Below are 26297 nucleotides of genomic sequence, written 5' to 3'. Positions count from 1 at the left end.
TTTGTTTATACATCACATTAATACAACAGCCGGTTCCCTGCATTGCGATAGCCTTCTTTTACTTCTCCATATCTAAATTAAATTTATTTTAAATTGTTAAAATGAAGATAAAAATTAAATATTTGAAGTTTTTTTTTTTTTTGGTTTCGTGACAATTTGTGAACTCTCTTATTTATTTTACAACAGCATGAATTGCTTAAAGTAATGTTACATGACAGTGAATGCTGAGCCATCAACACTCAGCTCTTTCTTACCCGACTGCAGTACAATGATAGATCCATGATAGATTGATCTGTAATGCAAAATCTTTCAAAACTCAACACGTTATGTCATGACTATGTAGTAGTAATGCTGCAAACAACCTCACCTCAAAAAAAGCAAAAGGTGCGCTCTCTCTGATGCCAGTGTAGGAAAATCAGGAGAAGACAAAAGAGGTGTGGCATGTTTTATGGAGAAGGACAAGGGAAGCCGCATAAAACAGCAAGAGTTGCACAACATAAATGGCCAAACTCTAAAGGAAACGTGTCAGTTTATCACTCACGCTTGATGAGTAAATGTCCATCAGCAAAAGACGCTCATATGTGTGTAACAAAATGGTGAACAAGGAAAAAAATTCCCCCTTTTAAAGAGTTCCAGTGCTCTGAGTCATAATTCTGCAAACTGTACATAACGGGTTAGCATAAAGGTTATCCTCAGGATGGATCGGTTATGCTGCTTGGTCATATAAAACATCTATCCTTCTGGAAAAGCCATTGCAGAAGCATCAATGTCTTGAATAACTGGAAGGTTGGCCCACCTAGGAAAACCTGGAATCAAGTGATTATAGACAGGATCGTATAAAGTTGAATTTAGAGACACTTGACGTGCTTAACTTTGAGTAGTGGAGAATGAGCTTGTGAAATGTCAAACGTTTGATTCCTGAACAAGGGAAAAGTGACGTTAAATGAGAAAAGGTGACGTTAGATGAGAAGAAGATTAAGAATTGTGATGTTATTTGGATTTTTTTTTTTTTTAAATGAAAGATTTAGTATCAAATAATTCTTTCAGTAAATCTACGGAAAATCACTACCAACATGAAAAAAAATTAAAAAAAAAAAAAAAAAAAAAAAAAAACGAGAGGGTAATTTTAGTTTATCAGTACAGATATAAACATTGGGAAAAAAATGTTTATATCTATAATGAAAATAATGAAACGCTACAAATTCTCACATTATATCATCATATATTATTTAAAATCCATTTTACATACCGGCGTGCATTTGGGCAACTTTAAGAAATTGACTTCTAAACTAACCTATCTCTGGTCCAGTCTTTATTTATCCCTTTTTCTTTCTGGTTCATTTTTATCACTTCCTGCCATGTTTTTCTTGACCTACCCATGTGAACTGGACCTGCTACTTCAACTGTTCTATATCTAATAGCCTAACAAATCTTGTTTGTTCTTTAAACATGTTGTGATTAAGATATTTACACCAAATTATTTAATTATTTTCAAAATTTGTTATTCAATTTTTAAGAGAATGTTTTTAATCAAAAATTGTTTAAAGTATAAAGGCGGAGTACCACTTTAAATTAAACATAAAAAACTGAAGCCCACGTTCCTCTCCACTAAAAATTGAAAGTGATTCTTAAAAAATCTAATCTTTTGCTTTTTTTTTTTTTTTTTTTTTCACACCAAACAAGGCACAGTGTACAAATTGATGTAGGGACTACTATCAGGGATATAAGTTGCAGGGATACTATGCAGGGAGTTAAGCAGCAAGATATCTGTTCACACTACACTTGAACTTCTGCATGTCAGTTCAGTTGGAAACAGGAACTCTGAAGGGAATTCCAAAGTTTAGCAGTTCTAAAGAAGAAACTATTAGAGTAGAAGGATTTCTTACATCAAGGAATCTCTATGAAGGGGTGGGACTTTGCTACTTGTCGAGTTTGTCAAGAGTATTTACGTTGAGGGGGTACAAGGGATTGTAATTCGTTAGAGCATCCACCATTAAAATACTTGTAAAACAGGCTGAAGGATGTAACATTTCGTCAATGTGACAGAGGTTGAAACTTAGATGACAGTTCAGAACCTATCAGTTTGGTGATTCTTTTGAATCCTGTCCAAGAGTGAGAGACTAGTAACGGATGCATCAGCCCAAATGTGACAACAATACTCCATACATGGGCGAATGGTGGTCTTATAGAGGTACAGGATACTTTCAGGCATAAGTAAATTTCTAGCATGGTAGAGAGAGCCCACCTTCTTCGCAGCAGCCTTGGCAATACTCTTGATGTATCCGATCCAACTCATATTCCCTGTGAACGTTAAGCCAAGGAGTTTGAATGAAGTACTTTCAGGTAATGTATCTTTAGCTATTGGTGTTTGAGAAGGTTTCCTGTAATTATTAAAAGAAACAAGCTTCATCTTGGCAGCATTAAACGTTACCATCCATTTTAGACCCCATTCTGCTATAGACTGGAGATCTTCCTGTATTCTTGTGAATATTTTTTAATTCTGTGATTTTATTTAGTTTTCACTGATAAACTAGAATCTAGCTCAAAATGCAAGACACAATAAAAAAAAATTTCCCAAAATTAAATAAAGTTTCATTTTTTAAATTTTTGGTGCTTACTTTTGAAAAACTTTTCTAAATTAAGAGAAAAGTAAAAAAATATTTAATAAAAAAAAAAATGTTCCGCCGTCTATTCCTAAGATTTTTTGTATTTCTAAATTTTTTAAATAAGGATAATTTGATTTAGATTTTTAGAGGCTACTATTTTCATTTTTGGTGTTAATTTTTCAACCTTTCAACTGATGTAACCCTTAGGAATTTTTATGCCAAACTTGGGAACCTGTATGAAATTTTAAATTATTTAATTATTTATTTTATTAATCATTATTTAAATTTTATTTCTCAGATGTTTATTTTATTTTGTTTATACATTTTTTTTATTTATTTTATAACTCATTTTTTTCTGCGATTGAATTATTTTAGTTTCCAAGTCGTCCTCTTTCTGGAAATACTTTGGACTCTAATGCTCCAGCAAAACGGGGAAAGGAGAGAGAAACACCTAAAGCAAAGAAACCGAGCCCTTTAAAGAAAGTAAGTCCTCTTGCAGTTGATGCCGTGTCTAATGAAAATAGATATTTTCCAAGTTTTTCTTGGTCAGTAACAGGGAGGTACCTGTCACAAATTTTATTTTGCGTCTTAACATAATTTTTCTAATATGTCAGTAGTTGATTGAAGTGTTTTAGCTTTTTAATGGAGATAAGTATTCAAAGTGAAGATAACTTGTGATTGAACTAAAGTATAATTGAGTGTTATAAATTATCTTTTATTGATCATGATTTCATTTTGGAAATTTCTGGAATTTATTTGAGGATAAAAACATGTCTTTTATTATCCCAAACACTAATTCTAACTTCAAGGTGGCAGCTAAGAATGCTGATGTCTGAGTGGAGACTCTAACTTTTACTGAAACTCATTCCTGGAAAGATGAGAAAATTTGAAGATCCTAAATAACTAGCAAAATCTATGAAAGTTCTACAACTGTATCCATGATCTGTTGTGTATTGTTGTTGTGCTTATGGGAGTCTATCACCAAAACCTTTGTAGGAGTTTGTGACTTATTTCCTTTTATGAACATCAATCTCATGATATTATTGTGCTATCTTTGAACAGATACTATACTTTGATCCTAGCTCAAAGTTAAAAAACAAAAAAGAGCATTTAAGTTTTATATTGGAACGGCAACATCAGATAAGATTTAAATTTTTTTTTTCCATTATATCTTCTATGATCCATCTTTTTTTAAAAAGTAGAGGGTGATAACATACATACAAACATGAATCTTAGCGTATTATTAGATAATGAAATCCATATGTACAGTCGTCAGGTTCGCTATAACTCATTGAAATATGCATGCACGTGTGTGAGGAAGATCAGTTGTTGCTTTTGCGAATTGCAGGAAGGATAAGGAGTTTAAAAGTTGCAACATCTCGGCAGCCAACAACTGATGCAGTGAACTTGTTCTATGTTTTAGCAATTCTGAGCCTGAAAAAAATATTCAGGTTACCGTTGTTGCTGTCGAGATGGTTAATAATTTTCTGAGAGCTTACCAAGTTGCTTGCTAGATGTCGGAGCTCTAATGTATCCAAACCCAAGGAAACATAGTGTTCAGAGTATGGCAGTTGTCTAATGAAGGATATTTTTTCGTTGCACGTCACCAAATGATTTCCATTTATTCAAAATTTTGAGCAAGTTTAGAGTTCCAGACTGATAATATGAATTCGAAGTTTGGTTGAAGCATAGTTGCATTATGCAGTTTTAAATAGATGAGTGGAAGGCGGCTATAGAAAAATCTGGCTGAGTGATGTCACAACATCTTTGGGGTTTTTTGACTATGTATTCACATTTAATTTTGTTTTTCTTAAACAAACATTCAAGAGTAATGTATGATTAAGAAAAAAATTAATGCAGAATTGAGCAATTCTTCAAATTAATTTGATAAATGATATATTAGAAGTTGATTCAGAATTATGACTTTTTGTATAAACGGCTAAGAAAAATCTTTATCCTTCTTGACAATTTTAGAGGTGTGTTTTATCTAATGCAAATTGCTGCACGAGTTGCGTTTGCAAGAAAACTTAATATTTATATGATTGAGGGAATATGTGGACACTGAATGAAAATCAAACTAAATGAAGCCTATCCACACAATAACAAGTCTGCATAACATAATTAAAATCATATTTTTGTTTTATAGCTAGGATTCTTATGTCAGGAAGCACTAAACTATTCACAAAACATGAGTATTAATGCAGAAATTGTTTACTTCTGTTATTTTATTTCTTTTTAGACTTTTTCTAAACTACTTTTCTGTAATTCAGGTAATTCTTAAAGAGCGTGAAGAGAAGAAACGTCTTCGTTTATTAGAAGTTGATCCAACTGGAAGTGCCCTGGATAATGATCTTGAATCTACAAGGTAATTTTTCTATATATCTGTGGAAATATTTCTTATTCCCTTATATTATCCTTATTTCAGAAGCTCAATGTAATTACAGAGCATATAATGAATAAATGACAAACTAAATTTTTATGTTAAATAATTATGTTTAAAAAAAAAAAAAAAAAACTATATATATATATATAATTTAATGAATCTTATCTAATGTAGTTGTATAAATATATGGTAAAGGTAAATAAACCAAACAATCAAGTCTGCTCGGAAATGTAGGCTATATAAGATAATAAAGAAAATCTAATAAGCAAAATTTTGTTTTTTTTAACAGTATTAGTCCTCGCGCGAAAGAGCAGGACACAAAATGTTTTAAATAATAATAATAGAATAACAATAACAAAGACTTTCGCAACCAGTTATATAGTCCTTTTGAAATTTTCATCTCTATTTTTCTCGTTATGTACTGAATATTTGTTAATGAAACCTATATGAAATATGTTCTTTATTAAATTTTAAAGATTTTCTATTCTGAAAGAAGTTTTAAAAAATTCAGATTTTCTCATTATTCAGACCTATATTACAAAGAGGGGGTTGCAAAAAATGAGTTGTGGTGTGAGGAGAAATACAAACTGAAACAAAGAGAATATTCAGACCTGTAATAATACAAAGAGGGGGTTGCAAAAATGAATTGTGATGTAAGGAGAAATACAAACTAAAATAGAGAGAAGGAGAGTTTTAAAATATAATCTTAAAAAAATAAGATACAAGTTAGAAAAGCATTTCATCCAAGGCATGAAAATTGTTAAACAAAATGTTTTTACTATAGGCTTTAAAAATAAAATTACAAGATTCAATTTGAAATTTATTTATCTTCAAAGTGCACTTTTATAAATTTTACAAAGCTATAAAAATTTAATTTAAATTGAATTAAAAAATTACCTTGGATTTATTTTATATAATGTACATTTTGTTGCAATTTAAAAACATTATCTTTCATCTAGCAATTAATGATATAGATATAAAATTTTCAATGATTTTTTTTTTAAGTGCAACAGAATGTACATTACATAAAATAAATCCAAGGTAATTTTTTGATTCAATTCAAATTAAATTTTTATACCTTAGTTTGTAAAATTTATAAAAGTGCACTTTGAAGATAAATAAATTTCAAATTGAATCTTGTATCTTTATTTTTAAAGCCTATAGTAGAAACATTTTGTTTAACAATTTTCATGCCTTGGATGAAATGCTTTTCTAACTTGTATATATATACATGACTAGCTTTATTTATCCTGCATTGGCAGGGAGAATATTTCATTTCAATTTTTTTCAGATATTTTTCTTCCTCATTTATGTTTTTTTTAAATTTTATTCCTTGCTTATTAAAAAAATGCAATCTTACAATTCAGTATGTATTTAAAGTTACATGTAGGTCAGAAACATACATGTAGACAAGAATGGCAAAAGCGATCTATAAATAATTTATGTGATTCAAATAGAAATAACTTTCTTCTATTCCTCTGACGAAACAGGAATCTAAAAGCTGCTCTCGGTAGGAAGCTGAAAATTGGTTGTAAATGAAAAAATTTTAAATAAAAAGAACCCTCCTATACCACACATCAAAGAAACAGAAAATCTAAATTTATTTATAAAATACAAATAAATTAAATGATTTAAGAATGAATGTATCTTCTATTATATAAAGTGTGTATATGTCCAGGTAAAATTCAAGACTTACAAAACAAAAACCTACAAAGTTGGTATATTCTTGATCAGCATTACTTAAAAATGAATAATATTTAAAATTTAGAAAAAAAATTAATCATTGTTTGATTCTAAACTAGTGTAGATTTCGTCAGCAGATTTTCTTTTCCAATCACTAACTGAAAGGGAAGTAACTCTGATTTTTTTTTTTTCGTTTAGTTATTTCCCCTAGGTCAACTCATTTTTTGAGGAATCAGTTATAGTCAGTTAACATACTTCCTAACTTCCGGTGTAGAACTACCTAAAACGGTGACAAAGCAAATCAGTTCCTTCGCTATTTTCTCTCACGCCTATATCTCCCCTGTGCATGTACTCTTTTTTTTTATTACATTTTTTTGTTCATTCTTTATTTAATAATCATTGAAAAGTTTTTGGTCCTATTTTAATTAAGAATTATTGAAATTAGTTTGTTTTTGTTTTTTTTTAATTATTAAAAACACTTTTTAAAATCTTTTTAAACTATTTTGAAAATATGTATTGGATACGTTTTTTTTTTTTGTTTTTTTTTTTTTTTGACATTTTGTTATTTTGGTCTCAATAATTTTATCTTTATACTTTCATGAACATATATTTATTATATAAATTCAAATAAAAAGCTTTTTTAATTAAAAAAAAAACAACCTATTTTCATAATTTCATAAAAATATTTCTTATAAAATTTTAAATAAAATAATTTATTTTTTTTAATTTTGTTATAGCACTAAAGTTGGGGGGATAGTTGCTACCTGTGCGGATTTAATATAAGGAAAATCCGGCTACAAATGATTACTTTAGATCAAGGCAAAAATAAAACTTGGCTCAACTTAGAAATATTTCTATCGTTGAACAAGGATCTATCCTTGTTCAACGATAGAAAACAAGTGAGAAACGGTATTATTGGAACAACCCCACATTTGCTTCTTACTAAAAGGTTAACATATCCCAATTTATTTAAAGAGTTAAACAAACGGTCGGGTTTTAATGTTGAAAAATTCCAGCTACCTCCTAATAAGTGGCCTCTGTATTGATATAAGAATATGATTTGGTTCATTCTAGAAGTGTTTCTTCGTCGGTGAACATTAATAGAAATGCAGGAGTGAACACTTTGATTGATCAAGGAGGGTTTTCTTTCTTGATCGATGGCAGAAATGATGTATTAGTACAGATACAATGTTTTTTTTATATTTGTTTTACTCTGTAAAATTTGAAAATGTAGATGTCATTCAATGACATTCACTAATATTTTATAATAAAACGAGGCCTCCGTTCAGTCTCGAAAGACAAAGGATACCCCCTGTAGGGGCAGCTGCACATGTAATTTTGTTGCAAGAGTTCTGCAATCTCCAACGACACCTTGTTAGTAAGTTTTATTGTATATTTTTCAATAATGTCCTTTTCTTCTATTTTATTTCAATAAATCACGTCACAATAGAAATACTGAAGAACAATAAAAGTGAAGGAACTGATTTTCCTTGTCACCGTTTCCAATAGCACTATGCCAGTAGTTAGGAAGTACATTAGCTGTCTATAACCGAGGAATCTATATAAAGATGAGTTGTCTGCATGTGTGTGTGATTAGAGAAAGAAATGGGTTTGGTGAGGGAGAAAGATAAAAAAGAGACATTTTAATAAATATATTACAATTTTGTCTCAGGCAATGTTGGGTAGCTTGACTTTAAATTTTTAGTTTTAAATCAAATAATTTAAATGAATAAATTCAAAAGTTGGGCCCATTTCTTGCACTATCGGTAAAGTCGAAATGCTCTATTTCATGCAAATGTGTGTTAAATCGTAAGATTAACTAATTTGCATATTTCTTTAGAAAATAGCAATTTATTAACTTTTTTGTTATCGTGTTAATTTATTGAGTGTTTTCATTTTAATATAACAGTTCTGTTTAGGAATATTATTGCGCAAATATTTAGCATTTGTGTTCAAATGTTCCTTTCCTGCTTTTTTTTTTTTTTTTTTTTTTTTTTTTTTTTAAGGGAGAGCAACCTAATTATTAATAAGTTATGTTCTGTTCTTAAACTGTAAGTTAAATTACACCCCATCGCTCAAGCAAATTGATTTCTTTCTTTTCCTTTTTTTATGGTCATATTAAGAAGATTAATAAATTTACATTGCAATTATTGTCTCTTTATATACAACAAAGTTATGAAATTATTGTCTCTTTATATACAACAAAGTTATGAAATTATTGTCTCTTTATATACAACAAAGTTATGAAATTATTGTCTCTTTATATACAACAAAGTTATGAAATTATTGTCTCTTTATATACAACAAAGTTATGAAATTATTGTCTCTTTATATACAACAAAGTTATGAAATTATTGTCTCTTTATATACAACAAAGTTATGAAATTATTGTCTCTTTATATACAACAAAGTTATGAAATTATTGTCTCTTTATATACAACAAAGTTATGAAAATTATTGTCTCTTTATATACAACAAAGTTATGAAATTATTGTCTCTTTATATACAACAAAGTTATGAAAATTATTGTCTCTTTATATACAACAAAGTTATGAAATTATTGTCTCTTTATATACAACAAAGTTATGAAATTATTGTCTCTTTATATACAACAAAGTTATGAAATTATTGTCTCTTTATATACAACAAAGTTATGAAATTATTGTCTCTTTATATACAACAAAGTTATGAAATTATTGTCTCTTTATATACAACAAAGTTATGAAAATTATTGTCTCTTTATATACAACAAAGTTATGAAATTATTGTCTCTTTATATACAACAAAGTTATGAAAATTATTGTCTCTTTATATACAACAAAGTTATGAAATTATTGTCTCTTTATATACAACAAAGTTATGAAATTATTGTCTCTTTATATACAACAAAGTTATGAAATTATTGTCTCTTTATATACAACAAAGTTATGAAATTATTGTCTCTTTATATACAACAAAGTTATGAAATTATTGTCTCTTTATATACAACAAAGTTATGAAAATTATTGTCTCTTTATATACAACAAAGTTATGAAATTATTGTCTCTTTATATACAACAAAGTTATGAAATTATTGTCTCTTTATATACAACAAAGTTATGAAATTATTGTCTCTTTATATACAACAAAGTTATGAAAATTATTGTCTCTTTATATACAACAAAGTTATGAAATTATTGTCTCTTTATATACAACAAAGTTATGAAATTATTGTCTCTTTATATACAACAAAGTTATGAAATTATTGTCTCTTTATATACAACAAAGTTATGAAATTATTGTCTCTTTATATACAACAAAGTTATGAAAATTATTGTCTCTTTATATACAACAAAGTTATGAAATTATTGTCTCTTTATATACAACAAAGTTATGAAAATTATTGTCTCTTTATATACAACAAAGTTATGAAATTATTGTCTCTTTATATACAACAAAGTTATGAAATTATTGTCTCTTTATATACAACAAAGTTATGAAATTATTGTCTCTTTATATACAACAAAGTTATGAAATTATTGTCTCTTTATATACAACAAAGTTATGAAATTATTGTCTCTTTATATACAACAAAGTTATGAAAATTATTGTCTCTTTATATACAACAAAGTTATGAAAATTATTGTCTCTTTATATACAACAAAGTTATGAAATTATTGTCTCTTTATATACAACAAAGTTATGAAATTATTGTCTCTTTATATACAACAAAGTTATGAAATTATTGTCTCTTTATATACAACAAAGTTATGAAATTATTGTCTCTTTATATACAACAAAGTTATGAAATTATTGTCTCTTTATATACAACAAAGTTATGAAAATTATTGTCTCTTTATATACAACAAAGTTATGAAATTATTGTCTCTTTATATACAACAAAGTTATGAAAATTATTGTCTCTTTATATACAACAAAGTTATGAAATTATTGTCTCTTTATATACAACAAAGTTATGAAAATTATTGTCTCTTTATATACAACAAAGTTATGAAATTATTGTCTCTTTATATACAACAAAGTTATGAAATTATTGTCTCTTTATATACAACAAAGTTATGAAATTATTGTCTCTTTATATACAACAAAGTTATGAAATTATTGTCTCTTTATATACAACAAAGTTATGAAATTATTGTCTCTTTATATACAACAAAGTTATGAAATTATTGTCTCTTTATATACAACAAAGTTATGAAAATTATTGTCTCTTTATATACAACAAAGTTATGAAATTATTGTCTCTTTATATACAACAAAGTTATGAAAATTATTGTCTCTTTATATACAACAAAGTTATGAAATTATTGTCTCTTTATATACAACAAAGTTATGAAATTATTGTCTCTTTATATACAACAAAGTTATGAAATTATTGTCTCTTTATATACAACAAAGTTATGAAATTATTGTCTCTTTATATACAACAAAGTTATGAAAATTATTGTCTCTTTATATACAACAAAGTTATGAAAATTATTGTCTCTTTATATACAACAAAGTTATGAAATTATTGTCTCTTTATATACAACAAAGTTATGAAAATTATTGTCTCTTTATATACAACAAAGTTATGAAAATTATTGTCTCTTTATATACAACAAAGTTATGAAAATTATTGTCTCTTTATATACAACAAAGTTATGAAATTATTGTCTCTTTATATACAACAAAGTTATGAAATTATTGTCTCTTTATATACAACAAAGTTATGAAATTATTGTCTCTTTATATACAACAAAGTTATGAAATTATTGTCTCTTTATATACAACAAAGTTATGAAATGTTTATTACTGTTTAGAAGTAATCCAAGTATCAAACTTTGTGAAGCTGTAACAAGCTGGCTAGTTAAGTAATAAACTTTTACTGTATTTTCTTTTTTAGTCCATCATGAAAATGTTTCTTATTTCTCTTTAGTGTTCCAGTTGGACTCGGGGTTGTCAATGCAGAAAGTGATTTATCACAAGATGGTAAGTAAACATTTTTTTTTTTCCTTTTTGTCATTACTTTTTTTGTTCATTGAATTAAACTTTTATTCCTTTTTTTTTTTTTTTTTGTACCCTCAGCCAAAATATACAGAGACATAAAAGAAGAAAATAGACACAGCCACAAAAGTAATTCATATATTTTTAAAGTATCGGTTTTCTTTTGATGACGGCCAATACTTGACGCTATAGGATGTCTCAATAAAAGCTTGAAATATTAATATTTTATTCTAGTGGACATTTTTTTGTGTTTCATAGTAATATTAGTAAATAAATGTTGCATTATGTAATCTCTTGGGAAAATCCTATCTTTTTGCTTCTTCAGCTTAAACTTTTCCATTTTTATATATATATATATATATATATATATATATATGTGTGTGTGTATTATATGCGTATTATATACGTTTGAAGCCAAAACAGCGCATTATTACAAAATAAACAGACATTTATTTTGTTTGAAATTTATATTGAAATTCATAAATATATTTCGAAGGAAACCTTCATCTTCAGTATGTCTTCTTTTTTTTTTTTTTTTTTTTTTTTTTTTTCTTTTTTTTTGCCATGTTGTTGTTGGAGCAGAGAATCAGAAAGTATAAGTGCGTTTGTTGTTTTTGCGGTAGTTTTTTAAATCTCAGAACAGTATGTTTGGTCATGCGGGATGCACGTTAAGATTTTTGTTCCTTAGAAGCGCTGGTTGAGTTTGAATAAAATAAAATATGTATTATATACGTTTGGAGCCAAAACAACGCATTATTACAAAATAAAACAACAAACCGACTTATACTTTCTGATTCTCTGCTCCAACAACAAAATGGCAAAGAAAAAAATAAGAAAGACATACTGAAGATGAAGTTTTGCTTCGAAATATATTTATGAATTTCAATATGAATTTCAATATGAATTTCAAACAAAATAAAATATATTTATGAATTTCAATATGAATTTCAAACAAAATAAAATATATTTATGAATTTCAATATGAATTTCAAACAAAATAAAATATATTTATGAATTTCAATATGAATTTCAAACAAAATAAAATATATTTATGAATTTCAATATGAATTTCAAACAAAATAAAATATATTTATGAATTTCAATATGAATTTCAAACAAAATAAAATATATTTATGAATTTCAATATGAATTTCAAACAAAATAAAATATATTTATGAATTTCAATATGAATTTCAAACAAAATAAAATATATTTATGAATTTCAATATGAATTTCAAACAAAATAAAATATATTTATGAATTTCAATATGAATTTCAAACAAAATAAATGTCTGCTAATTTTGTAATAATGCATTGTTTTGGCTTCAAACGTATAGAATACATATTTTATTTTATTCAAACTCAACCACCGCTTCTAAGGAACAAAAATCTTATATATGAGGGAGTTAAAAGAATAAGATCGATTCTTTAAAAGGAGACTTATCAGGAGAATGCAAAGCTCAACAAATTGCTTTGGAGCTCATATAGATGATCAATAAAATAAGAAAACAACAATATAAAAATGTATGCTAATGCATATAGATTTATTCATTTATTCAATAAGGATGATATATCAATTAGAAGTGTAGGATAAGTAAAACTCTTTATACCATGGTATTTCGAAGGCTGATGCTTCTCATCAGAAGAGGAGAAAAATGATAGATAACATAATAGGGATGCAACGTCTAGTGATAGTTACATTAGGAGCAAAATAATTGTGCAGTGAGAGATAAAATATATATAGGATTTTCGAGAGGAGGTGGGGATGTTTTTCTTCTGATGAGAAGCATTAGGCTTTGAAATAGCAGTACCTAGTACTTTGTTTGTTATGCTACAAGTCCTTGCGGACAATTCTAATATGAAATTTTGAGAGCCTTAAACCTATTCTTGTTTTTAAAGGTACAATCTTATTACTTATCTCTACACATAAATAAATACTTATTACTACAGATTACTATATATATATATATATATATATATATATACATCCCTTTTTTTTTCCTTTCTATTCAAAAAATGCTACGTTGCCAAAAGTGTGTTTATTCATAAAGTCTGAACAAATGCTGGTTTTTGAAAATTTTCAAACGATATAATGCTTGAAATTGTCGAACTAGACATTGAAACAATTGTAACGTAAAATGAAATACATTTTTTGTTGCCATCAACACCTTGTCTTGAAGTCTTGATTTTGCACACACAGTATATTAATACTCAATTATGAAATGTAATAATTTTGTAGCTTAATCCTTAAGTCAACCATTTTTGGCTTAAAACCTATTGGTATATGAAAATTTACTGAATTACACGAACTCAGTATATTACATATAAGTCTATATATATATATATTATCCACATATGCATCTAGAAAAGTAATTTCAAGGTTATGGGGCATGTATGAATTATAAAAATGAAGTTATTGTTTTTGATATTTAATATTTTGTATATTTCAAGCAGTTCTCCGTTTTTGGTCACAAGATATAGCAAAATAACAATGGAAGACTAGAAATGTTATATTAGTCTAAATAATAAAATTATCAATGCTCATCTAAAAAAAATTCAGCAACATAAGAAACAAATACTTTTGAAAGAAAGAGACGTTATTTAATGGTTAAGTTTTTTCAACTTTTTGAATGATTTAATGATTTTCTCCATTCTTGAGATAAAGATTCAAGGAAAGATTAAAAATTCATCATGTTTTGCTTTATTCTTTAAGCTTTTGACTCAATATATTATGATCAGTCTAGAGGATTTCTTGTAGACACACTGCTACAATTTAAAGAATTTTTGTTCTCATTTTCAAACATGAATACCAATGAACAAATATGGATGCTAATCTGGTGATACAAACCATTTAAAGAACTGACATTGTTTTCATTTGCATTTTAACTTCTCAAGAATAGAGATTGAGAATTTATTTTTTTTTTTTTTTTTTTTTCTCCCCTCTAGCTGCCAGCGTAAAAGGCGAGCACGGAGGTGCAATGACACCAGCCAGTGCAGACCTGTCCCCCGTCAGCCAGACATCTCCCATCAGCATCAGCCCTTTGAGCTCAGGTGTAAACAGTCCCATTACAGGTGCCACAGAGAAAGATGTCAACCCAGCTGTTCTGAAAATCCATAGTAGAAGATTTCGAGAGTATGTATACGCCGTAGAATGACATAGTTGCCATCATTTTGTTAATCTTACAAATTGAATCGTTTTTTTTTTTGTTTTTTGTTCTTTTTGAATAATTCAAGTTGGATTTACTTTTTTTAAATAATCCAAGTTGGATTTTTTTTTTTTTTGTTTTTTTTTTTAAATAATCCAAGTTGGATTTTGTTTTTTGTTTTTTTTAAATAATTCAAGTCACTTTTTTTTTTTTTTCTTTTTTTTTTTTAATGGCATATGAGGACAATTACTTTAAGAAGGATGAATTGAAGGAGACGAATAGTTGAATTTTGACACAATTTGTTGCAAGTTGTTTTGGATTACGTTTGTTGAAACCAGGAGAGAACATTGTAGTTGAGATTTGTTGTTGGTCATTGTGGCGGTATTGTTGAAAAGGAATTATGCTAATTTCTTGACAAGATTAGAAAAAAGTTAACATTAGCCAGATTGCGTGCAGTTCTGTCTTATGCTCTCAAAACTACATTTCCTCAGTCTACCATGATTTCAAGAGTTTTAATTTTGAATTTCTTTTGTTTAACTTAGAAATGGGTTAACTTTTTTATTGGAATAATTCTATAATTTACGTTAAAGACATAGCATACAGCATAATCACGTTGACACACTGGTTCCCGTCAGATCACCAAAATTAAGCAATATTTGTCAGTACTAAAATGGGTGACCATTCGGGAATTCCAGATGCTGTATGTGTTCTCCGCTTATCTCAGCATTGTTTCCAGTCAGTCTTGGGCCTCTCCTTGCCACTGAACCCAAGCAGTGCCGATTTAGGATTTTTGCCTCTTAATTACACTCACAGCTACCCTTAAAGGGGTATCCATTGTCTCTTGAGACTAAACGTCAACACCGAGACATTATATTTGGATGGTGAGACTAGTAAAGTTGTTCAGAAGTTGTTATCTTGGTTATACTATTGAAGCACAGGGAAGAGTTGGTGCTCTTATGATTGGAATTGTTATGAGTGAATGGAGTTAATTCAGAGAAGTTCTACAATTACTAACCAGCAGAAGGTATCCATATTGACATTTCTTGGCTGAGTGTTTCCACCAGCTGATGTCCAGTGTAACTTGTAACATCTTTATGTGCCATCAAGAGTTGTTGTTTCATCAGTTTCGAAGCAGTTGAATCATAGATCAAGACAGATTAACGTGGCCTTAAAAAAAGTCTTAAGATTATTAAAAGACAACTTCCAGATTACAGACACTCCTAACCCTTGTCTTTGCAGATTTTGATGTCTCTTTACTGCTGAGTAGATGTTGCTGTCAAGATATGCAAATTCTTGGACAAATTTAATGCTGTTGCCATTTTTCAGCTTTATTTCTCCTTCTTGGATGTAATTGATAAATTGGTTGGTCTCTGCATTAATGCAGAGGTTGATCTTAATGGCTACTTGTTTGATGAGATAGAAAATTTTTCTAGTCCCATCAATAATGTCTGTCGATACAGCCATTGGTCATTTACGTAATCTACGTCTAATTATTTTTGCTGAGTGATATGAATTTCTTGCTTTTTGGAGAGTTAACCTTCAGATCAGCAGATATTTGTAGGGTATAATCTAGACACAGGATGAAAAAGAAAGAAGCAAGTGTAGCCTCCCCCTGCAAGAACGCTGGAAATAACAGCAGTGAGCAAAAGATGTGATACAGTATCTTATGGGGTCCCATTCGATAACACGATCTCTTCAAGTTTGCCAAAATTAATGGAATCTAATTTTTTAAATTGATCAGTACACTACAGCCCTCTCTCCAAAACACCTCTGTCCCTATTTTAATGGTTGATTTGATATATTGTTGTTTTGGCAGGTACTGTAACCAGATTTTGGACAAGGACATTGATACTTGTTGTACAACTCTTTTGAGGGACCTTGTTTCATTTCAGGACAGACTCTATCATAAAGATCCAGTGAAGGTCAGTTTTTCTTTGAATCTGTTAATTTTTATTTTTAAAGAAAAAATATTTGAATACAACTATTTCCATTTTTTGTGTTCTCTTTTTTTATTATTATACTTTATGATATTTTGAATATACAATCTGACAACTTCAGCATTGTTTTATTTGTAGGTAAGAAATCTTTGGGGGGAGGGGGTTGCATCAGAAGTAGGAATTTTTAAAACTGATTGGGACTTCATTTTTTTTTTTTTTTTAGTTAACTCTCCATCTTTGAGGTAGGGAATCTTTAAATTGTCAGGATTTTTGTTGTTTTAACCAGCTCTGGAGTTTGCTTCTTTCAGACAGTATCTGTCACAATTCATATCGATTTAAAATTTTTTTTGATTCATGAAATTTGTATATGAAGTGTCATCAAATCTCAGTGATTTCACAAGTAGCATATAAACACTCATATCTAGTAGATACAATGTATAGCTTGTTTATACCAGTCAAAAATACATACTCGACAGTGACGTTGCTGTTGGATTAAGGTAGGGTTCTTTATAGTTCTAGGAGGTTCACCCTCCCAGGATTTATCTTCTCTCTTTGAGAAGGACTTAATTTTATTTATTTATATCTCATCTGAGGAATTCCGATCGTTAGGATGACTGTGGGGGTTGCTGAGGCAATTTTTGTAGGTCAAAATACACTTTTCCTCGTATGTTGACTTTTTAAAACATCACCTGATCTTGGGTTTAACCTCCTGCAGAGGAGATAAATAATTAAATTATATTATTTTCTTACTCAGTTCTGAAACACCACTGAAATCTAACTTCAAATTCTTGTATGTCACATGATTAAATTAACCAATCCGCACTCTGATGATAAGTGAATCTGGAGGTAAAAACCTTGTCAATCATACTTAAATAACCTTTTCTGTTTAGTAAACTGGTGTTATCAGATCAGATACCGGCTTCCTGACCTAAAATGCACCAAACCTTGATGTTATCATTTTATTCCTTTCCCTTTGCAAAACTCAATCATGTTCTGCAAAGCTAAAAACAAAAACAAGAATCTTCCTCCATAAAAACAACCAAATTAAACATCATGAATAAATATTTGACGATATAAATAATTTGAAGCGTAAAAAATTTGCTTTCCAAAATGACCGGATTCAACATAAAATAATCCAATAAGAGTTGATATGTCATAAAACAAAATGACCAAACCAAACACTATTTGTTTAATTGGTATTGGTGCATAAAAAGAGACACTAACTTTTAAACACACTGGAAGGTGGCACCCGTGTCTCTCAATTTGGGTATAGAAGCACAGAATCGATACAGTTTTCAATTATATTTTATGTTTATTTTATTTTTTTTAATAAAAATATATAAAAATGCGTAAACCTTTTTTTAGCATTTTTTTTTTAATCGCATATCTTTATATATATATATATATATATAAGAAGTTGGTGGGGACAGGATATTTTTACGGAAACATAAATCGTAAAATTGCCATTAATATATATATATATATATATCTATATATATATATATATATATATATATATATATATTAACTTAATTAAACATAGTTATTTAAAGATATGTGATTAAAAAAAATTAAATAAAAAAAAAACAATTGATAAAAAAGTTTATATTTTTATTAATGTTTTAATATATTCTGGTCTATGAGTATCACAGACTCTGAGTTAAACAAAAATGATACCACAAGAGTGACCTCCCCTGCATCGGGTAATATAATACGAATTCAAACACTAAGCAAAAAAACAATATTAAAATAAACATGCATAAATATAGGAATAAAATTATATGATGATTGGAAAAAACAAATAGGAAACAGGTAAAATTAAAACAAAAATAAATAATTAATAAATAAAAAATAAAAATACGGGTTACAACGGAAAACTATCTTTGCATAACACCAAAAGATGGAGGAAGTGAGGAAGCATGGCTGTGGAAATCTTTTTACCCGAATATGATGTCCAGCATGTTAAAAATTGTTGTAAAAATCTAATGGATAAACATCTGAAGAAGTTGGTGGGGACAGGATATTTTTACGGAAACATAAATCGTAAAATTGCCAACTCATTAATGAAACAGCTGTAATGGAAAAATCCAGGAAATAAACGAAGGTTATAAAAAAGAAAACATGAGTCTTTGAATTTTCAACAAAATTTTGCACTATATATGCTCTATCCCTATTAAATAGACACATTGAGCTTAACTCAAAATTAACGGTGAATGGTTTTAAAATAACAATCTAGACCTGTTAAACGAAAACGGTATACATTGAAAGTAACATTTCAAAAATAAACTTTTAAAAAAATATATATTTTTTTTAATTATATATATATGAGGTATATTTGATAGAAACGGGAAAAAAGTGCTCAATACTTTAGTAGAGCTAAATATGTTTTTATTATTTCAACCTCGGGTTTTTTGTGCTTAAATCATTACAAATTGTTTCAATCAATCCTTCCGATCTCTTCAGATAATGCAAGTCAAGTTTTATTTGTTTTGTTTTTTTTTGTTTTGTTTTTTTTACGTGAATTATCTGAAGAGATCGCAGGATCGATTAAAACAATTTGTAATGATTTAAGCAAAAAAACCCAAGGGTGAAATCATAAAACCATATATGTATCAGTGAGAATGTGTGGGAAGATAATTCTCAACCTATATACTCAACAAATCTTTATCTACAGACTTGAAATTTGGTATATAGGGTATTCAGATGTGGAAAACTTTTTAATTGGTTTTCATGAGGAAAAAAGGGCTGCTAAGGGGTCAAAGTTGGTACTTGGAATCATTGAATTTTTATCTGTTTGTCAACTGTTTCACGATTGTGCATCTCAAATCTGCTGCTTGCCAGTTTCTGACTACAATTAGCCAATGATATGCTTAAAAAAAGATAAATTTAGATTTATGATATTAAAAACTGCAGAATTCAAACAACTAAAAATGACTGAAAAAAAATAAAATACAAAAAAAACATCTTCACACAAATTTACATATTTGTCAACATTTTATATTTATTTAAATATTTCAACAGGCAAAGATGCGGCGTCGAATTGTTTTAGGTTTGCGAGAAGTCACCAAACACCTAAGATTGAAAAAACTGAAATGTGTTATCATTTCTCCAAATTTGGAAAAAATACAGTCAAAAGGTTTGTTCTTTTTTTTTTTCTTTTCTTTTTTTCTTTTCTTTTTTCTTTCTTTTCTTTTTTTCTTTTCTTTTTTCTTTCTTTTTTTCTTTTTCTTTTTTCTTTTTTCTTTTTCTTTTTTCTTTTTCTTTTTTTCTTTTTCTTTTTTTCTTTTTTCTTTTTCTTTTTTCTTTTTCTTTTTTCTTTTACTTTTTTCTTTTACTTTTTTCTTTTTTTCTTTTTCTTTTTTTCTTTTTCTTTTTCCTTTTTCTTTTTCCTTTTTCTTTTTCCTTTTTCTTTTTCTTTCTCTTTTTTCTTTTTTTTCTTTTTTTACTTTCTTTTTTACTTTCTTTTTTCTTTTTTTTCTTTTTTTTTCTAATTAAAATACTTAAATAATAATTATGATTACATTGGGTTGTAATAAGTACTTTTGTAATACAGCTTAACATTAGTAGGAAATCAGTTTTATGACATTTTTATAATTTATTATTTTATACAAGTACTTTTTTGTATTCCTATTAATCTTCTTTATTATTTTCATCACCTTAATTTTTTTTATGTCTAATATACGTTCAGAAATTTTAGTTGCTGAAAGTGGATGACGCTGACTAAATTTAGGGCTTGTCCAGAGTGCCCTCTATATAAAAAAATAAAAAGAAAGAAAAATCTGTATGATGTACTCATGTGATGAAAAGTAAGGCACACCAAAAATCATGTGTATTAATCAAGCGGATTTATTTTTAAATAAGAAAATCCAATTTTATGGCAGAACTGTAAGAAATGATTTTGCAATGCCATCTTGAAAACAACCTGAAGAAAAAAAGGGAGATAACTCCAAATAAATTCCAATTTATGGCTTTAAAAAGCCATTCTAAACATAGGAGAGGCATTAGAAAAACTCAAATTTGCTTAAAAATGATTAGTGAATCTTTTTGTAGAACTCCGGGGAAGGGGGGGGGGGGATACACAGAATTTCGAACAAAATTGATATTGCCAATAACAACTGAAAATTTGTAAGTCAGAATCAAAGTTTGATATGTCAGCTTAAATGCTGTTTATGTCCAACTTTTAAAATTTCACAAGATAACTTTATATGTTAGATTATGAAAAAAGAAATATTCTTAAGTAAAACTTTTTTTTTTTCTCTTAAAACCACCTCATTATTTTACTTCATTGTATGTTTGGCGTGTTTTTATTTCTCCGTTATTTCTTTAAAACATTTTTCTTTTCCAGGTGGCCTAGATGATGCCCTGAATAATATTCTCAATCTGTGCACTGATCAGGATATTCCTTTTGTATTTGCCCTGGGGCGTCGAGCTCTCGGGCGTGCTTGTGCCAAACTCGTCCCTGTCAGTGTTGTTGGAATTTTTAATTATGAAGGATCAGAGGTGAGTCATTTTTTTTTTTTTATTCTTGGTTTTTAATTTATTTTATTACTAGTCAGTATACCTGTATCAATGTGAGTAAATAATATTGAAACATATAACAAGTCTAAAGGATCAAACACATATAATAAAAATAATTGCATCCATAGACGGTCATAAACATCACACCTATAATACAAAATTGCATCCCTAGACGGATGTAGACATCGCACCTATAATACAAAATTGCATCCCTAGACGGATGTAGACATCGCATCTATAATACAAAATTGCATCCCTAGACGGATGTAGACATCGCACCTATAATACAAAATTGCATCCCTAGACGGATGTAGACATCGCACTTATAATACAAATTTGCACTATCAGACGAACGTAGACATCACATTTATAATAAAAAAATTGCACCTCTAGATAGACGTAGACATCCTACCCATTACAAAATTTCACCCCCAGACGAATGTAGACATATAATATCAAAATTTCACCCACCCCCAGACATACATAGACATCATATCTATAATACAAAATTCCTACCACCTTTTGTATGTTTTTTGTGTGCTTTTAATAAAATATTTTCTTTTTAATTGCATTCGTGATCAGATGTAGACATCCTAGTTTTGATTCACTTCTATTACTTTATTCTTGCAGGAAAATTTCCAGAAGCTGATGGAATTAACTGAGAAAGCCCGCCAGTCCTATGTAGAAATGGTAGCCATGATTGAAAAGGACATCCAAGAGAACATCCCCCAGATCTATTCCAACACAGCCCAAGTCTTTGCTCACATGGGCCACTCACGAACCCCGTCTGGCTGCAGCGGTATCTCATTTGCCAGTAGTATTCTCTCGGAGCCAATCTCGGAAAATTACCCCCAATCTGAGCCCGAAACCGACAGTCGAGGCAATGAGATAGCCAAGAGAGAAATTGCAGGGCGTGGTGAGTCTGAGATGAAGATTTCCCCGCTTTGTCTGAACCAAGTGTGCGTCTCCTCCTCCTCCATGATGGGGGATATTGACGATGGAAACGAGGCCGACACGGAAGACTGTAATGACCCAGCCAGCGGTGTTCAAGCTATGACCAGCGGCAATAATGTCAACCATCTTGAATCTTTGTCTTCTGCTGATGTTGACAGAGAGGACAGTGCTGATGAAGAGGATGACATCGGCTCTGGGAACAACTCCCTATTGTTCCAAGAAGCTCTGGGTGAGCTCCCGCACATTGACTCTATCCACTCGGCCACATACGAGCTAAACACCGAGATCTTGTCCCAACATTCAGTGCGCACGATCGGAGACACCAGCGAAGTGATGTCGACCCACTCGTCCAAGACAATCGGCGAGGGGAGCTCCACAATCGTCACTGATACGTACTCCGAGCAGGGCCAGCTAGACAAGACGACAACAAACTGTGCGGAGAGCTCGATTAATCTGACCAGAGTGAAAGCTGTAGAGAAAGACAAATTGATTCAAGACTGGGTTAAAGCTTCCCAGACATGCATCGATGAAGAGGGCGATAGCAGTGAACAGGAAACGGCGAAAGAAGAAGAGGAGGACGATGAGGAGGTGGAAGAAGAGGGGGGAGGCAGTGGTGGAAGTAGTTGTGGCAGTAACAAGGATTTGGTAGCTTTACCCACTCTCTCCTCTTCACCTGTTGCTGTAGCAACTGGGGTTCAGATATCAGCAGCAGCAACACCTCCTCTTCCTAGCAACATCTCGGAATGTGACATTACTCCTTGTGTTGATAAGAATACTGCACATTCTATTACCTCGTCGACAACAAACAATATAATAACCACGCCATGCAATACTTCTGTCACCACTGCTGTTTCATTTGAATTAACGTCTTAGATTTTATTGGAAAAGTCAAATTTTTTTTTAGTTTATTTTTGTTTTTTGTTTTTTTTTTTAATTTATTTTTAACTTCTGTCACAGTCCGATGTCTGCTTGACACATGCATTCATCCTGTCCATTCTATTTTTATTATGCGTTTTCATTATTTATGTTTCATATTTTTCTAGTTTTCTTTTAAGATTTTCAACTTTTTTTTATTATTGATTCCCATTAATAATTTCTAGATTTGTGCAGAATGAGGCCAGAAAATAATTCTAAGAATGTTCTAGTTTTTAAATCAAGCATTTTTTTAAAAACAATTTCCATTGTCTATATTCTTTTTGAATATAGAATTATATAAATTGATTAACTGTACTGATCCGGCATTGCCCGGGATACAATGAAGTTATTTTAGCTCATATTTATTTTTTTTTTAATTTAACATTAGATAATGAAAAATAAATTTTAAGTTGTAAGGTAGACAAATCTTCACTTAAAAATGAGTTGTTGCCCTTGCTGATTGTTTTTTTTTTTCGGTGAGTAGATAAAAATATTTCATAATACTTTGTAATACTAATTCATAATCCCTCGTTTTTCTAGAAAAAAAAAGGAAAAATCTTTATTATGTATGTACCTGTAACAAAAAGAAAATTTCATACACCAAAAATCACATATGTTGTCAAGTAGACTCATTTTTATAAAGAAAATCACTTTTAAGCAATTAGTGGGAATTCGTAGGCATTACAATGATGCACAAGGCTGATTTTAAACTCTATTTCTGGAGAGCTATCTTAAGGAAGATTTGACCAGTGATGAATTTGAGTTATTTCCAATATTTCTCATGTTAAAAATACTTTTTCAAAATTTCACAAAAGTTTAAATTATTTGGAATTATCTCCCTTGTCCTTTAAACTATTTGCGAAATAGCATTGAGAAATTGTCAATCCATAAGCTTTGATTTTTTTTTTTTTTTTTTTTTTAAATAAATCTCCATGATCAATTTACATGAGTTTTGATGTACGATATTTTCTTTCCACCACAGATTCATGCACCATAAATATTTTTCTTTATTTTTGTTTTCTCATGGGAAGGAATAGGGGTTATGCACTTGCACCTAGATTCTCTAGGTTGGACTAAGCAATTCTTTTTTTAAATAAACTATAGCAGAGTATGTTATAATACTGTCAATAGCAAGGGAAACAATAACAAGCAAATGTTGACTAGTCAGAAACAAAGTCTGATTTGTCATCTTAAATGCTTAAATTATATTGAGTAGATTTTTTTAAAAGTTGAACCTAAATAGGTTTAACTTTTAAAAATCTACTCAATATAATTTTATAGATAAAAATAACTAATCTCAATTTAGTTTTTATCCATATTTTTAGACTGGTTTCGTATTTGTTTCTTATATTTTAATAGAACTATCTACCTTGTCTTGCTCTCTTCCTTGCACGCACACACACACACACACACAGTATATCCAATAAGGTTTTGTTCAAAGGAGGTGGGTAATCATCCAATTGCCAGTGCTTATATAATAATGCTCAATAACAAGTTTATATAATAGTGCTTTATAACAAGTAGAGCTATATATTTATTTAGTATGAGTTTTTATTCATACAAACACTTTTAGCTACATATGTGCATACATGTTTCAACAACAGCCTTATTTAGGTTGAGCCACCCCAAGCTGAGTTGTCAGAGTGAAAAATTAAAAGGCTTGACCGAAAAAAAACTCTGCATAAATGAGGCTGTAACTGAAACATGCATGCACTTATGTAACCCAAAATGTTTATATAAATAAAAATTTACATAAAATGTATATAAATATACATATTTTAGACAAATATAGTGAATAAGTAGATGCAATCCTGTTTAAATCATGGAACTCATTAAGCTATTTTTAATATTCCGGTGAGATTTATGATTAAAATCTGATTGTGTTTATGTAACTGTTCATCATATATATATATATATATATATATATATATATATATATATATATATATGAATTAATCATTTACTTGAAGCTTAATGGATTAAAAAATCTTTCTCATAAATCATGTTTTTTATAATTAAAAAAAAAGAAAAAAAATGTTATATATATTTTGTAAATTTTGAAAAAAGTCCAAGCTCAATGAATGCCTTTTTATTGGTTTTCAAAGCATATTATAGTGTAATATAATAATTCTGCAAGATCCAAATATCAAGTTTTCTTATTTGGTCATTTATTACTTTTCTGACCAACTGAGAAAACTTGATATTTTTATCTTGGAGAATTATTATATCTATATATATATATATATGTGTGTATGTGGATAACAAAACTGCATCTTTCAAAATTGATCAGAATTGAACTTGGACAGCAAATAATGAACTTAATATCCTATTGAACAGATCTGAATCAATACTAACACAGTATCACGGATCATCATAAATGTATTAGAGCTAAAATTGATAATAAAGATTTTTGATGATTGGTGATACCGTGCAGTGTTAAAGCTAAGTACATGTTATTATCATTTAATTGTGTATGCGTATATATATATATATATATATATACGCACACATATGTGAAAGGAATGCAGTAAGGGTTCTAATAAAATTTTTAAAAATGTGAATAAAAAAAATAAAACGTTTAGAAATAAAGAACTACAGTGAGATTATCAATGAGGATCTCACGAATATCCTAATTTAAGAATGTGTTTCTTTTTATAATAACTATTGCCTATTTAAAATAGCTTTGTTTGCAACCCACCTTGACAGGTCTATAAAAGTTGTCTCCCTTTGTCCTAGCCTTTTTTTAATAGGTATCATCACCATATCTTATACAGTATATTTTGTATTAAACTGCTTTTTTGTTTATGCTATTATTAGCACGGTAAAGATTGCTAGATGAACAATCCGACAAAGTGAAAAATGTGACTCGTACAGGACTTTTTCATTTTGTGTATTTCCCATTCTGTGGATTAATTGATTGTTTAGTTATCTGCACAAACAATAGCATCAACAAAAATAAAAACAGCTTAATACATAACATACTTTCGTTGGAAATGAATTTCCAATATTAAACCCATATTATCTCCAATTCTTGCACTATATATTGAATCAATTTTTGTATTTTTTTTTTTTAAATTATGAATGTATTAAGTCTGATGCAATTACTGTGCTATATATTTTTGTATTATGGCTACAAATTGATATATTGGCCTTCAGAGCTAATTTATAA

At 29.0% G+C, this 26297-nt stretch overlaps 1 protein-coding gene across 1 annotated transcript in view; it reads left to right on the top strand.

Annotated features, from left to right (window-relative positions):
• The window catches only part of LOC145245907 (uncharacterized), a 141867-nt gene extending 117064 nt beyond the window's left edge, over window positions 1-24803 (top strand). Inside the window, exons 10-17 of the mRNA XM_080107647.1 lie at window positions 2982-3089; window positions 4877-4971; window positions 11591-11643; window positions 14605-14791; window positions 16621-16726; window positions 19763-19877; window positions 21087-21241; window positions 21890-24803. Coding sequence (XP_079963773.1) covers window positions 2982-3089; window positions 4877-4971; window positions 11591-11643; window positions 14605-14791; window positions 16621-16726; window positions 19763-19877; window positions 21087-21241; window positions 21890-23086 — 2016 coding nt within the window. The 3' untranslated portion in view covers window positions 23087-24803. The remainder of the gene's footprint in view (window positions 1-2981; window positions 3090-4876; window positions 4972-11590; window positions 11644-14604; window positions 14792-16620; window positions 16727-19762; window positions 19878-21086; window positions 21242-21889) is intronic.
• The last annotated feature ends 1494 nt before the right edge of the window (window positions 24804-26297 follow it).

This window comes from Euprymna scolopes, chromosome 23 (genome assembly GCF_053919585.1).
Source record: "Euprymna scolopes isolate OS-2025 chromosome 23, ASM5391958v1, whole genome shotgun sequence".
Taxonomy (NCBI): Eukaryota; Metazoa; Mollusca; class Cephalopoda; order Sepiida; family Sepiolidae; genus Euprymna; species Euprymna scolopes.
This window is presented reverse-complemented; position numbering and strand designations above follow the sequence as displayed.